Source organism: Platichthys flesus, chromosome 16 (assembly GCF_949316205.1).
Source record: "Platichthys flesus chromosome 16, fPlaFle2.1, whole genome shotgun sequence".
NCBI classification, from domain to species: domain Eukaryota; kingdom Metazoa; phylum Chordata; class Actinopteri; order Pleuronectiformes; family Pleuronectidae; genus Platichthys; species Platichthys flesus.
Genome location: NC_084960.1, coordinates 9,527,267 through 9,543,141, shown reverse-complemented (window position 1 = coordinate 9,543,141; position 15,875 = coordinate 9,527,267). Strand labels below are relative to the sequence as shown.

The 15,875-nt window shown below is 43.5% G+C and overlaps 1 protein-coding gene across 1 annotated transcript; it reads left to right on the top strand.

Moving 5' to 3' along the window:
* The first annotated feature begins 680 nt into the window (after positions 1 to 680).
* On the top strand, positions 681 to 5,235 carry LOC133971163 (protein FAM104A). Its single transcript, XM_062408410.1, has 3 exons — positions 681 to 1,228; positions 1,737 to 1,854; positions 2,546 to 5,235. The coding sequence occupies exons 1-3, from the start codon at positions 1,212 to 1,214 to the stop codon at positions 2,759 to 2,761; spliced, it is 351 nt and encodes a 116-aa protein (XP_062264394.1). The 5' UTR covers positions 681 to 1,211; the 3' UTR covers positions 2,762 to 5,235.
* Positions 5,236 to 15,875: the final 10,640 nt, after the last annotated feature.

The following is a 15,875-nucleotide window of genomic DNA, read 5'->3' as shown; positions in this document are numbered from 1 at the left end:
ATATGTATTGCCGTTATACATTTAGCAGCTATACACAAAACCAAAATATATACTTACTATTGTAATTGTAGGTTTAAAATTGTTCCACATGTTGCCATAAAATAGCCATCTTACCTATATAGGGGCACGGGCTGCTGAGTCCTGTATGTAACACTGTAGATGTATTTGTTAATGCAATCACAATTCGCTATTTTATTTTAATATCCGGTTACAATGTGTTTAGTAGCACATTTCAATTGTAAATAGCGACATCTATTGGGGACAATCACATCGTGTCAGGCCAAATTGCCAATTACAATGTCTGATTTATGTTAAACATAGTTTCATAGCAGGACACAATTATTAAACTCGATATTTTTTTTTGCTAATTCAAATGTGAAATTACATTAATGAGCTGTTATTTTATAAATATGAATTATTCTAGAGCAACACAGTGTTTACTAGTTGTGTTAAAGTGCCGCTCGTAAGCGCCCTAGTTCAACCCGAAACTGGTTAACTTCCAACCTACAAGATACAAATAAATAAGGTTGACAACATCAGTCGACCTGGTTTTCAATATAGTTATCACACGTATTATACTTAACGTTTCTCTCACCGTGTTATACTCTGACAAATCACGGTTAACGCACAAGCACTGTCGAGATTGTATTTGTCCGACAGCCCTTAAAGGCATCGTTCCTGGTCTATGCGCATGCGCGGTGACATGTAAACACGGCTGCTGCGGTTGGTTGTATCTCGGTCGAACATCGAGCTGAAAGAGCAGAAGTTTAACTCGGGTGGAGCTACAGAGACTTTTAGCCTGACGCGAGAGAAACTACGCCAATTACACAGTATCTGCTTTAGTGGGAAAAACTAATTAAGAATATACAGCAGCTAAGAAGGCTAGCGAGCTGTAACGTTAGCATTAGCTTGTAGGCAGCGGTGAAGCGCCAGGGACAGGCTTTGTAAACTAGCTAGCCCTTTAACGCGCGTTGTGGGTAATTAGTGTCTGTGGTTATTTGCTTTACTCGATCGTTTTGTTAGTGAGGACACAATGACTGTATTGCTCGACGTTAGTAGCTAAACCAGGCACGTTTAGTGGAGCTATCTCGGGTGGTAGGCCGTCGACTGACAGCACACAAGCTACGTTACCAAGCCGATAACATCACCCAGCCGCCTCCCCCGGTTCGATCAGCACAAACACAAAGAGGAAACCGATTAATCGTCGTCATATGTTGACTGAAAACAGGTGAGCGAGGTCCTCGCGACGCGAATCGATCACTTACTGATCGATCAAATGATTTTATGTAACAGTGACTGTGGCCTTTATTCGTCTCTCCCAGCAGCCATTACAAAGACAGAGCATTATGCTAGCAGGTGATCAGGATGCATACGTGCTAGCAGCAGCCGGTCGTGCATTTATTACCAACGACAGAAATGTAGGACAATTGTACAAGTTACTTTACTTGATCTCGCATATTGGTAACATAACGTTTGATTTGGATACAACAGAATAATGTATTGGATCCAGATTTATAAGGTGTCAGCAATGTTTAGTAAACACTGTGAACGAACCAGAAAAACATGATTGGATCATGTTATTGTGTTTGCTTACAAGTATGACTTCCTTAGATTTACCCTGATGCCAGATGTTATTTGCTCTTTTCTCTGAAAGACTGGAGAGACCGATCACCATCGAGGCCAGATGCTGTACATACGTTTGTGAGTTGAATGTGTGTGTGCTTGCTGCGTTGCAGGAAACGACAGCGCAGTGCTGGTGATGAGGAGGGTGGCCACCTGGTGCCCCAAGCCAAGAGGCAAAGCAGAGCTCAGCCTCTCTCTCCGGAGCCCGGCCGGGATGCCTGGGACTCCGAGGTACAGATAAGTGTCAGTGGGGGGGGGGACAAAATCTTAATACTGAAGAAAAAGAAGCAAAACAAACACATTTCCAGGAGCAATCGTTTTTTGTTTTTTTTTAGTGGGGACCTGGGATACTTTTAATGGTTCACTGGGTCTGAGACAAAAATTACAAAAACATTGGTGCCTTTTATTTGCAGTTAATAATTCAAGTACAAACAAGCAGGATGTCTACACTTGAACTTATATTCACAGACGGGTACAATGTATTGAACAGTTTTGACAACAATAGCTGCACCGATCTAGTGCCTCGTGTTGGCCAATGTGACTTTAACACCACAAACAAACCACAGTAGAGTTTGCTTTAAAGTGGAAAAATGTCATGTCTACACAGAAGGTGCTACAGTTGTCTTGAGCTTCTGTGACTGAATCCATATTTCAAATTCAATCAGTCCAGCTTTCTACACAGCCCACATATTGGTTTGCATGTTAGTTGTGCAGATTGCATATTTATTATATTTTTACACTCGCGGTCTATTTTCCTAGTGAACTCCAGTAACTCTGTCAGAGCAAAACCTTGTGGACCTTCATTCATCACTGTGCATGAACACAGAACTATCCTTGGATGCTGAGAGATTCATATCTGTCTTGTCTTAAACAATGGACTAGGTTTGCAAGGACGCTGCTAATGTTGACATCTGTCTTTCAGTCATCCAACAGTGAGAGCAGCAACGGCAGTCCAGAACATGCAGCCGGGAGCTGCAGCAGTCGGTGTGCTGTGGGCCCCTGCAGTCCCCTCAGCTCTGGTGACTCCTCAGAACTGGCCGGCCCAACAGATCTGGTATCATACCTGCATATCAACCGCCTCCTGAGGGAGGCGCATTTCCAGAGCCTAGAGAGCCGAGTCCATCTCAGAGACACGTGAGGACTTTATGTCGATCTGTCAGCGGCCGGAGGGCCAAGGCCCTGAAGCATGTTGGAGCACCACATGCTCAATCACTTCACTCGGCTCTTCCCCACCCATCTCCGGTTACAGTGAAATCTCAGAGCTCTACATATCTGTGGATGGAGACCAGCTCCTGGTCATGTATCTGGAGGGTGTTCATCATTCAAATAAGTCAAAGCGATAATCATTTGAGCAATAATAACTGTGTGATCCACTTAAAAATCGTCTTGTCATCTACTTGATTTCTGACCAGTTTGGTTTACATGCTGCTCGAAGAGCCTTTTTAGTGACTGATTGATTGATTGATGACGATGATGAACCCCTGTGTTTTTGTCTTAAATGTTGTGTGAAAGTAGAGCTACTGGAGCTGCACAAATGGCACCAAACCCAATTCTTAGGCCGGTCGGTGTGACTTGTTTAGTCTCCCAGCAGGGTTGTTCTATGCTGAATTTGAAGTCTGTGGAAGTTCATGGACCAGTCTCAGGGATGACTTGCACTTGTCTTGGACTGCTCATTGGTTCTCATATTCAGACCGGGACTCTGGGGTTGTAGAAGCCATGGGCGTTAACTTGGCTAAGGAAGTTCTTACCTGTCCTTATTTTGATAGTGAATAGAATAATTTAAATCTTGTATGTAGATTTCAGTCAAATGTCAGGGAGAGTTAGTCCATGAAATAAGTGAGTAGGATTTTTGCACAGATTACAAATTAAACTGATTCAGTGACACTGCCAATTTTTTTTTTTTTTTTTTTTATAATTTTGAAAGTAAAAGTTTCTCGCACATTTATCCCATATTCAACTATTAGCACGGCTGTTTATTGAGTTACCAATCTGGTTTCAAATTCCAATTTCAATCTTGATTTTAAAACAGTGCACAGCCTTGGCGGTAGTGTACCCAGATGTTGGTTCCAAGCTGTAATTTTTTTAAGTTTTATTTTCTCCAAGTCACGTATAAAAAAAATACATATATATCAGCTCTAGATTTAAACATCTGGCCTTCTTATGATCATTAGACAAGACGAGGTCCAAACCTAGTCCAGTATGTGGCTGGATGAATAGTCAATGTGCAAATTGAGGTCGTAAACTATTGTGGAACCACTTGTTAACAACTAAAGGAGAGGAGCCAAAGCCTGCCTGAAAATTTGCACGATGACATAATGTGCTTATCTGTATATTTATGACTTGATTGCATCGTATTTGCATTCTGCCTGTTGTCAGCAGGTTTTAGCCCTTTATCTGTTTGCTTTTCTCTAAATCTCTGACCTTGCATACATTGAATGCAGTTGTGACTGAGAAAAGGCCCATTAAGACTAAATCCCCAAACTCACTTGATCCTAGAAAAGTCTTATAAGTAAGTAAATACAGCTAGAAAAATGCCTAGTTGGCAACACTGCCTGTAGAAGGCCCCCTAACGATGTCATTAAAAATTATATTCACAGTGCATTGGCTAATCCGGGAAACTCCTGCAGTCGCTCGGCCAACTAATGGCGTAAATTCCACTTCAACACTCATTCGATAACATTTCAGTTTTTATAGGACTTGCCCCGCTGGTGCCGTCCAGTCAGTAATAACTCTATGGATTGTGACGTGGGAGTAATCCTTTTATAATCAGCAGCTTTGCCAAATGTTGCTCGGGTTTGTTATCGGAGATGAACACTGTTGCTATTATAAACTGATGCAACTGCAAACCAAAGGAGGTAACGTCACTGTGTCTCCTCACAGGGGAGTGATGTTGTTCTTGTGCCGGTCAGCAATTAGTTAACAAGTTGAGCGTGGACGCGAATCAATATCCACCAGCAGGTTTACTTTATGTTTGTGGAGATTTCTGAGAGAATAGTGATAGTTCTAACTTTTGTTATCTAGTGGCTACAAAGTTCAAAACGACCACAGTCAGACCGATGAACTCAACAACCTTTTAGACTCACTCAAATGTTTTTTTTTCCCCTTTACAATGATGCGTTTGAGCTTGTAGGGAAATACAGTTATGTCAATCCTGAGGCGGTTACAGTACAGCCTTTAGAAACAAAAAAGACATTGCCCTGGCTTTGTTTGCAATATCACTGAAGCCACAAAAATGCTGTTATAATTGCAGATGAGCCTTTCTGCCTGTGCACTAGCATTCCATGGTCGCGGTGTTAATGTCCGTGTGCACTGAACATCCAGGTACGAGCACTGACCGCTGCGCTGTGCGGACCTCCTCCTGTCGGGTGTCGTTCCCGAAGCTTTTATCGCGGGAGTTAGCTCAGCTTTTAATTTTTTTTTTTTAATTTTCTTTTCTTTTTGGCTGGTGTGTCAGAAATGGATATTTGTAAATGTAGCTTAATGTTTTTTATTTTTTTTCAATGAAATATTTTTTGTATCTGGTAAATGTACATGACATTAACTTGCCATTAATTATATTTTTTCTTGTAAAAATCCCATCATTTAAAAATAAAAATAAATGTTTTGAACAAAGGCATTTTCTTACTCTTTCATATGCATTATATACATAACTTACAGATGTGTAGAATGTCAGGGCAACACGTGGAATTTCTTTTAAATTTAAATCTCAAATATGTGGATGCTTGGTTCTTCTGGCTGTATTCATACCGTGTTTCTCTGAGGTAATACCTGTCAGCTTTGTATGCCATACAATGCGTGCATGCAGGAATCCCCACCGCCTTCTCTTCTTCCTCCAAATGGCCGGTAATGAATGACTCCCCATGCATTGAGAGCATCATTAATGAGATATGACCTGTGTCTAAGGGAGGAGCAGGGAAAGGTTTCTTTAATTAGCTCACTACATGTCCTTGTCTTGTCACAGACGCGGTAACAGATTACATGCATTAATGCACCGCACGTAACCACGGTTACCTCGCTGGCCACTGTGGGTCCTCATTACTCGCCTTCTTTGATACCCTCGCTCCACCTCAACCCGGTTGGAGGTGACAAACGAGCCCATGATAATCCAGGATTTAACCATCTTTCTGGGTCTTTCCTCAGGTGGAGCCCTTCTCGTTATCTTGAAAGACGGCTTCCAAATACACAGAGCAGCGACATGGAGGCATAATTAGTGAACAATAAGTAAACCCATCTAAGCATCATCATGAGGTATTTGTCTTTTTTAAACAGGCTTTTGTATCTGGAAGAAAACCTCACATATGGTAAGTGTAATTAAGGAGCTGAGAATTCAATTAGCAGCCGTTTGCCGTTGATCATCCACTTTTCTGTTTGTGGAACATACTTAAGAAAAAAAGCTTCCTGTGGACAGGTGTTGTAAACTAGCATTTATGCTAATACACTGTAAACAATGCATCTGGTTCGTCCAATGACATTATCATGTCCATGTCCAAATCAAATCAAATCAAATCAAAAAGCAAATACAAGGAAACTTCTGTTTTTCAACCTCTTCATAATGTTCTAGTTACGAGTACTCACTAATAGAAAGTGGTGTTTACAACAAGGCAGTTCTAGAACAGAATATATTAAATAACTTTTACAGACACAAGTTTAAATGTGGGGCTTCAAAGCGTTAGGAGTATTTTTGAATTATTCTGTTTAACCAGGGCCTGGATGATTTTCATCAACTTTTTATTTAATCCTTTGATCTCAAGGCAATGAGAATTAATAACTAGGGTTATTGAGGCACAGGTCTATTCATGTGATGGGTACACGGCAACAGCAGATGCAATTTTGTGCCACTGTTTAAAACTATGAAAGGTTTTCAAAACAAATGTCATTGTTAGATTTTGACACAAAGGGTTCTTACAGTCAGAATAATACATATTTTATCCCCCTTTTTTAAAATCTGAAAACATGCTCATGTGGTCTGCAGGCCCTAAATAGCCGAAACAAGATTCTATTATTTTCAAGGAATTACGTTGGTAAAGTCTAACAACACAGTAGGTGTTCATAAATGCATTGTCATGGATTTATGATCAGCTTGAATGGGTCAAGCATGAGTCATGAATCAACATGAAACGAACGTGACAGAAGAGTTAAAACACTGTTTTAACTCACTGTGACGTAAAATGTATTTACACCCTTTGAAACCGTTATCGTTGGTCATTAAAACTTTGTCCTGTTTGTGAACAGAACAGTAGAGGGCAGCACTCTCTCAGAGTTCACTCACACTAAATGCACTCCTCTTAGTCTGAATCAGATTAATATTGGGGAATTCTTCAACAGGATCAAAATGTGTGTGATTCGTGGAAGATATTTATCCATAATCTCTTTTCCCTCACACTCACACACGCACACACACATGCAGACACACAGACATGCATACCCTCATTGTCCTTTCCATGCAGTACGCAGCTATGAAGGTGGGCGGTGATGAATGGCTCATATCAGTTGAGTGGAGAGGCAGGAGAGAGTTAAATGAACTGTCCTTGTTCTGGGGTCTATGTATGCGCATACATTGTTATATTTTTACTGTGGCCAGCGGGAAAAAAATCTGGGTTAGTGTATGGTTCCTTTTCTTTGTGTCCTTTCTGCTGAGATTCTCATCTGTCTTCAAAGGCAAAATAAGCACAGAGAACATCAGCTCCTCACTACAACACAACAAACCACCGACAAGCTCACAAACTACCTCGTGTCTTATATTTATCAGTTCGAAAATCTCCATGAATAATCTCACAGCCAAGAGGAAGATTGGGGAAACAAAAAGGAAACCGGTCACGGCACAGTCCTTCATGTGACCGGCTTTTGAACATTCCAAAGTGATAATAATAATTTCATTGGGTAAAGAAGAGTTGAAGCTGATCTGGTCACCCTGGCTTCCCTTTGCCAGACTTTGGCTGAGTTGTGTTTGGGCAGCTGTTGCCTGGCATGGGATGGTGATTGGGTTGGCATCAACGGCGCTGTTTTCCCTCAACAGCCAACACAAACATCTGCTTTGCCTCCCCCCATCAACCATTCCACCTGATATCAAACAACAAAGCTCGCCTGCTCTGCTGCCCCCGTGGCCATCGGAAGAATTAATGACCTACCGAGCACATTAGCGGTGCCCTACTGCCCCGGCCTGGTTGGAGCGGGGAATAGGGAAGGCTTGTATTAGGCGAACAAGGAGAGGGTAGGGTTGGTGGGTCGGGATGATGAAGTGCTTCACAGGTCACGAATTAAGATGGATTGATATTCAGGTGATATTGCCATATGTAGGCAAGCTACATTTTATTCCGCAAGCCTTCCTCGTTATTTTTACAACTGTGTTGACAGACTAAACTGGATTTCAGCTAGATTTCTTCTTTTTTGCTTTGTGTCTTGACAGACCACCACCTGTCAGAGGAAGCCAGGGGATTCAATTCGCGGAGAGTAGGTTGTTAAAATTTAAAATGCCTGGCTATTAAGGCAAGGCACTCAGACAGGAACGACCTGCTCTTGAGTAAAAACACAAACTTAGGAGGATCCTCTTCCTCATCCTCTCTGGGCTGGCCCATGCGGCTCCTGTTAGCGCTCACTCTTCCCCCCAAGTGTTGCTGTCAGGCTGTTGAGAAGAGGACTGGGTTATCTCACTGACTGTAGCCTAAACACGCTGCCCTGATGCAGCTGAGAAACAATCGTCATTTCCCTAAGCAGAGGAAAGCAAACAGAGTTCAGCCGCTCTCTATAGAGCGGCGTGCAGTTTCAGTGCTCCGAGCGTACCGAGCAGAAAAGCAAGATAACCGACAGGCTCGGCCTGCTTGGGTCACTGTCTCCAGTTCCACTTTATGGCCCCGCTATTCAATTTCACACAATGTGCTCCAGAGACAATGTACAGTAGACTGTTTTCATTGCACAGCGAAGTTACAGTCAAGGCCGCGATCAATCATAATAAATGTTCACCCCACAAGACAGAAAGAAAGGCTGTGAGCAGTTTCTTGTCCCACACACAGACCACAACCATTCCTCCTTTTATGGCTGCTCTGGAGAATATTCCCACACCCTGTCTTTGCATTTGTAAAACGTGATGTTTGCGTGCTTCAGTTTTCGCCCTGTTCAGCTGTCGACACTCTCAGGCTTTCAATCCAGAGACTGCCGGGGAGTAATAGTTTAGAGAGAGTCGTGCTAAGTGGGACTGGTTGGCCGGGCACTCAGCGCAGCACCGTGTGCCGCTCTTTTCTAAATGGCCCCTATTAAGTGAATGGGAATCAGCCGCAGCTGGGCTTGTGTTGTGCGCTCCAAGAGGACAGGCTGCATGGCTCCCACTGCCTGGTGTTGTCTCTACATGGCTGACCTGCCGCACTGGCATGTTTCATCACTGCAGGACCGATATGGCGCCGCTCACAGCCACCAAGGTGCAATTTGTTGCATTTGGACTATAACTGTCAGGAAGAGATATACTCGCACTTAAGTAGCTGCCCATAATCTGCCCATCTCCTTGTATTATCCTAATTGAACCCATGGGCGGCCAACGCCATCAATAGCTGAGCTCATCTGCAAATTAATAAAACATGGACCCTTACCAAATCTCTGCTTGTGATGGAGCTTGAAGCTACTTAGACACACTGAAGAAGAGTGTTTGTGATTGTTATTTGCTGAAATTGTTATCTTTCAGCCGCGATGAGCATGAGTTCTTATGGGTCCCACGGTCCTACATGGACTGGCAATGAGCACCTCTTACTCCTGCCTCCTTTCTTTTCATAATGGAAATGCTTAATAAAGCCATTATCATCATAACCATTTACCCTAAACGTGCCTTTCCAATCTCCCCTGTAATGTGGGGATGTTAGATCGGTGTCCAAGGGGCTCGGCAGTGCAGAATTCAGCTGGTTCAACAGGTGATCACCACGCGGGGGGATTTCTCCTAAACCGCAGACTATTTGTGAAGCCACGTATTCCTGGGTCGGGATCGAGACATGCTGGCACCATCAACAAGTGCCACATCAGCACAAGTCCAAGGGTGGGTGGGGGCGAGTGCCTTTTGCCTTTGTGTTTATTTTGACTGCCTGGACTGACGCCCAGCGTGATGTGGGAGACGGTGAAAGAGGTGGTCATCATAATAAGACCTGGATCTTAATAACAACGAATCCTGGAGGACACTAAAAAAGCAGCCAGAGGTTATTAAAGACATCTATCATGTCTGCTGGGCTAGCAGTCACTCAGTCACCACCACTCCCGCCCCTCCCCTTCCTCCTCGGGTTGATCACTCCTCTGTTGAACATGAAACCAAGGCCATGGCGACCAAACTTGCTTTCTCCTTCTCTTTCCCTCTCCCACACTCCCAATCTCTCATGTTGCACAAAACCCTTTTGTTTTTTACACACATAAAAAACCTAAGGTGGACTTTCAAAGACTGCGACCTCCTGCCGCCCCAAAAAAAGGAAGGCCAGGCCCAAAGTGGCATCACACTCCGAGGGAAGGCGGGACTTCTCCGATAGCAACACAACGTACCTGGCCTTGAGTGCACCTCAAAGCTTTTGGTCTATTCACGGATTCATTTTACGGCTCAGTCGAAAAAATAGAAAGGAAAACCCTCTCAGGACATAAAGAAAGGAATGCAGTAAAAAAGCTGCAAGGCCTTGACAACTTGATGAGCCATCAAGACTGTCTTCGAACAACCCGAAACATTCAGGGGGGGTGGGGGCTGACATCACAGCATCACGGCGCTTGGGTGTATGGAGTCATGGATATATGGACAAAATAGAAAAAACAAACTTGACTCTCCAAAGAAAACAGTGAGTAATCCTTGGACTGAGTATTGTTTGGGCATGCACACGATTGCCGAAACACCCCCGATGCCACGGTGAATGAAGGAGCACGCTTGTCTATGCTGGGCCAGTTACAAAGTCTGGTTTTGTGTGTGGGAGGGGGGGGGGGGGGTGTAAAAACACGAGAAATCACCAAACCAGAAAAGAAACGCATTCCCATGAACGATAAATACACAAAGACGAGCCTTTTCGTCCAACACGCCTTGATGGGGTGTGCTTCAATAATGCAAACAAGAAAAGGGAAAATGTTTATTCTTATTTCTTCTGCTGTGTTACACATTCTTAGCAAAACAACGATATTTTGATGGAATTGCACGGGCTAGGTGGGTGCTGAACTTTTTATTTCATCTTTTTGGTTTGTTCCTGAATATTTCCACCTTGTGAGACTTTATTCCACCAGATTTCGAGGGGAAATCTTTGCAGGGACGCTCGCATGTGGTTTAGCCGTCATGAGGAGCACTACTTAATAATGCTGACCCAGTGCCACACTGTTTTGGGGTATTAAGAGGCAGGAGGGGGTCAGATAATATGCTGCTGACTCGCATTGTGGGCATTGTAGTTGTTGAAGCTTGTCAGGATATGTTGGCATGTGCTGCTTCAATCTTGACCACTCCTTTTTCAAATCTGTCTCCTCTGAGGCCCTGAGCTTTATTGAAGTGTAAAACTCAATAGCGGCAATAACACTTTAAAGTAATAGTTGGGCTTTTTGTGAAATACACTCATTAGTGGAGCGATAGAAGAGAAGATGGAGATCGCTCTCATGACGGTCTAAAGAATGAAAAGGCTACAGCTTTGAGGTGGTTCTAGCGTCGCTTGGCACCAGGACTGGAAATAGGGAATTTGTGACAAAACCCACAACCAGGTGTAGAAGTCACCCTTTGCCATTTATGCCGACTACAGTTAAAACTGTGTCCTTCCACTCCTTCTTTCGTTAATAACATTCCTTTAATAAAAAGAAGTAAACCAGCGATGCAAACACTATCTAAATCATGGTCATCTTTTCTATCCATGACACGTGGAGCACTGCCTTGTGGGATCAGTTACAGAGAGGGGTGTGCGTGCTGTGGGCATCACACACTTCTTCTTTGTGTGTGGGATTTTTTTTTAAGGGCACTATATAGTGGATACACTCAGAAATACAGGATTCTCCACTGGTTGCCTGGCAACTGCTCGGAGCCAAGAAATCATAAATGGTCAATTTGACAGTTAGTAAGACTGATGGGGCTAAAATGATAAATTGTTGTTGCATTTAGATTTTTGTACAGACACAATGTACATTATTATGTATTGAGCCTCGGGATGCTGATTGGTTGATATTGTCACGGCGTCACACCAGGGCTACGCCACACCTGTTGTGGCCGGATGCTAAGCTAACCGCTGCTGTTGCAATTTTGAAAAATAGTGTATTTCCCTAAACGTCAAACTTAAGCTTTCACTGAACCACTTTTAACGAAACATCCATGTAAACCATTTGCATGAAAAGACATTATAGCAATGACAGATACATGGTTGGAGTTGAGATGTCGTAGTTTGACCAGCGACATTAAAATAGTCTCCTCAGCTTTCTGTATTAATAATTCATCATTCTGAAAGGGGCCATTCTTCACAACGGGGGCTGTTACATTCGATCCCTGGGCGGCGTATTTCACTTCTTATCCTTTAAGGAGCATGTTGCTTCCGAGCCTGTCACAATAAATGTAATGTTTTAGGACAAAAATCTGGAGTCTGGAAACGATGCCAAGACACGAAACCCGAGACAAACTGTTTCATGGAGCGTGGACCTTCTCAACACTCAAGTATCATGTATTGGACCTGTCTGCGTTCTATTTAAGGATTTACTCCTTCCATACTTCGGTGGAAACACAATATTTCACATCCCTTAGAACGTCTTGTGTAGTGCAACAGAGCGTTATGTCAACTTTCATTACTGGAATGGGAGTTTTAGAAAGAGCAAACCTTGGAGTTGGTCCAGGCAGCCTTGTTGAAATTTGCTACGTTGATTAACATTTTTTTTAAAGAAGTCACTCACTGTCATTGTCACTACCCATAAAGAGTGGAGCCCAAAGGACATTAAGTGGAGGATTTATGGCTGCCATATATTTGAGTGGAGGGCTGCTAAACCTTATGAAGTCTCTCTTCGCGCTGGAAGGTTTTGCTTTCTCCGTCTCGCACTGTTGGTTTTTTTCCCTGTTGCTTCAGAGTGCCTACAATTTCCCTCTCTTTATTTTCATTGGCATTTAAAGAGCACGGCGCCTTGTTGAATGTAGCCGTTCGACGCGCACGTACCCACAAACATACATTAGGGGACGCACACCTGCGCACACACACACACACACACAAAGAAAGAAGCTGTGAACATGCAGTGAGTAGACCCTGACTCTGTTGTTCAATGTCACAGGACGATGGAACCCAGCAAGTTTCAGACGTACACCAGGTCTGAAAGCATTTCTCCCCTTCTATGCCCCTCATTGTTGATGGGGGGTATTAATTGATTGGCTTGGTTTCTATTCCCTTTTGTGAAATGGCTTTAGTCTGGGCTTTATGAAGGTTGCTGAAATCTATTCAGACCATTCTCTTTGCCTGGTGGAGCAGGGCACAGCAGTGGAGCGAACGCTTTGTTGGTGGAAATCGCCCTTGCACACTTTTAATCTGCCATCTCCCGGGGTCTCATAACACTCGTATGTCTCATTAGGTTTTATATTCGAGGATCACACAAGAAATGATTTCCCCCTTTTTTCATTCCTTTTAATCTCTTGGCTTTTTAGCCTTCATCATATTTTCATATTTTTTACTTCTTGGTTATTTTCAGCCAAATGAATGGACTCAAAGATGAAAGATATATATATATATATATATATATATATATATATATATGTGCGACTGCGCTAATATAGAAATGTACATTGTCAATGTTCTTGATTCACCTTGTAATGAATGCTGTCTGTGTGGATGTACTGATGAATAGACACAGTCATCAGAATGTAATCGACCACACACAAGATGAAAGTGTGTTTGTGCAGCAACTTTTTATGATCTGCTTTTCAATGCAGCAATGTGAACAAATACAGCATTTCAACTTTCAGCTGTATTTTCCAGGCAACTTGTAACGTGAGGGTGACAGTGAGAAATCCGAGGGTTGATTGTGAGACTTAAATCTTAAAGAACAGCAATTATTGTTATTCAGTTTGACTCATGGGAGCTGCAGCTCTATGTGCCTGCTTTAAATCCACACGCACACTTCAGTGTGCACACGCGCTAACAGCTCTTGCAGATGGTGCCGCATCCACATCTGGCAACAGCTGGAGTCGTGAGCACATCTGTTCCGTCCTGGGTGGAAACAGAGAAGGCTGCTGCTGCTTTTATACTGACCTTCTCTTACATATTTTCACTTTTCAATCCACTTTAGTGCCACAGCAGCCAAAATCCAGCACCAGCAGGGTTCTCTTACGTTCCCCACCGATTCAGACAGAATGGCCTATCATGCGCGCCCAAGGGGAACAAATGTCTGCTCAAATCACATCGTTTACACTCTCGTACACATCCTCCCCCCCCCCTCCTTCTTTGTGTTCTTTTCTTCCTGCGATTCCACTGACTTTCCGCGGCTCCCTCCCTCCGTTGTTTTACTTCGTCTTTATTCTCTCCACTTTTCTGACCTGTCGCCTTTCCCTCCTTCTTGGGTCCACAGCAGCAAGTGAATTGCCTTGAGCTGCTTTCCTCTGTGGATCATAGACGGCCAACAGCAGCAGTTGCATGTGTGTGGGAGACAAAAATCCCCAAATCTCTATAGCTGTTAGAGATGTGGGATCATTTAATCAACAGTTTGACAATATTTCAGTGGTCCTCTATGTGATCTTTTTATGGCCTGTGTAGGAGGCTAAGCGGACTCAAAAGATGCAAAGAATTTGAATTTGACAAACTTTGACAGAATAAAAATGCAGTCCAAGACACATGGCCTGTCTCCTACTCGTTTAATTTCTATCACCCATTCTTCTTTCTGCAGAAACACGAGACCTATTTCCTTCCTCCTCCATCACCTTCTGCTTCTCTACTTCCTACTTTTTCCTTGGCCCATTTTGCAATCAATCTGCTGTTCATCTTATCTAATGAGCTCATTAGGGTGTCATAAGCAATGGTGATTGATAATAATGGCTCAGAAATGTCTCATTGATTCACTTCTATATCAGGCCTGTAAAGTAAAGGCTCACTACATTAAAATCACAGGAGGTCAAGTGAACCCTCGCTTCTGTCTCCAAGTTCTTTGTTTTCAAAACTATCACCCCCCCCCCACACACACACACACACACAAACACACACGCACACACACAAACACACACACACACACACACACACACACACACACACACACACCCGATCCACAATTCATGACGAGGGAAAACTGTTTTGTAGGTGACACATCTGCTCGGCCTTACACATCTGTACAGAGCTGCTTTATAAAAGTGATTTTATTTTACCTCAGCAGGCTAACAATTTACTTTATTTTACATGTTTACACAGGCCGGCGAGGGAAACCGAATGTTAACAGCGGACATCACATTTTTCCAGGCCAATCAAAACAAAGGAGACGTGTTACAGTTGGTCCGCTTTGCTGGAAGTCTTTAATTTTTACGGCTGGGCTTCTTAACAGCCGTGACTGATGGAGACGTTTGGCTTAAAAGCTGTAACAGCTCCCGTTTGTTAATGCAGACAAGTTTGTGAGGCCACTCGCAATATGTCCGAGGATACACTCACAGCCCTGCGTATGTCGCTTGTACGTTTGTGTCTATGTGTATGAGAGAGGGACGGAAAAAGAATGGGGTGGGCTGCTAATGACAATTTGGGAGGGTGTGTGTGTGTGACAGATTTTGCACCCACGTTGTTATCGCTCAGTCAGCATGCAAGCTCAAATCACTTCAATAGTTTCACATCAACCAATTTAATGGCACAATCCCGGGCCAGTGAAGTTTTTATTCCAAATCCTGTCCATAATCTAATGGCCTTTGAAAGTCTGCCACTTCCCCCTGGCTGACAGGTTGTGCATTTGGATTTAATTGAATCCATTTACATCCTGTGCAAATGGAAAGCACATGGAGGCCGACCCACCTGGTTCTGATCAGCTACTGAGTTGGGAGAACCGCAGTCCTCGGAGTCCGCCCGGTGCCAGCAGGGGCTACGCTACACAGCGGAGTGAGAAGAGAGGGAGGGAAGGAAGAGGAAACACGTCTCGATATTACTCTTGGCACTAATTTAAATCAGCCTGAGTTACCCCCCTCACTTCTCGGTGTATTGCTTGTCTGGCAGACTGTAGTCTTTTACAGTTGTGTGACATTTAACCACAAGGGGGAGTCCAGGAATTTCCACTGTGTGTATCATTGTGTCTGCTGTGTAGAGCTGAGGCATGGATGTCCAGCAGAGAAGAGATTAACTGAG

Bases quoted from the DNA above. Each gene is read 5' to 3' on its own strand.
- LOC133971163 (XM_062408410.1), top strand. The intron at 1,855-2,545 runs GTACAGATAAGT...TCTGTCTTTCAG, and splicing joins GGGATGCCTGGGACTCCGAG to TCATCCAACAGTGAGAGCAG.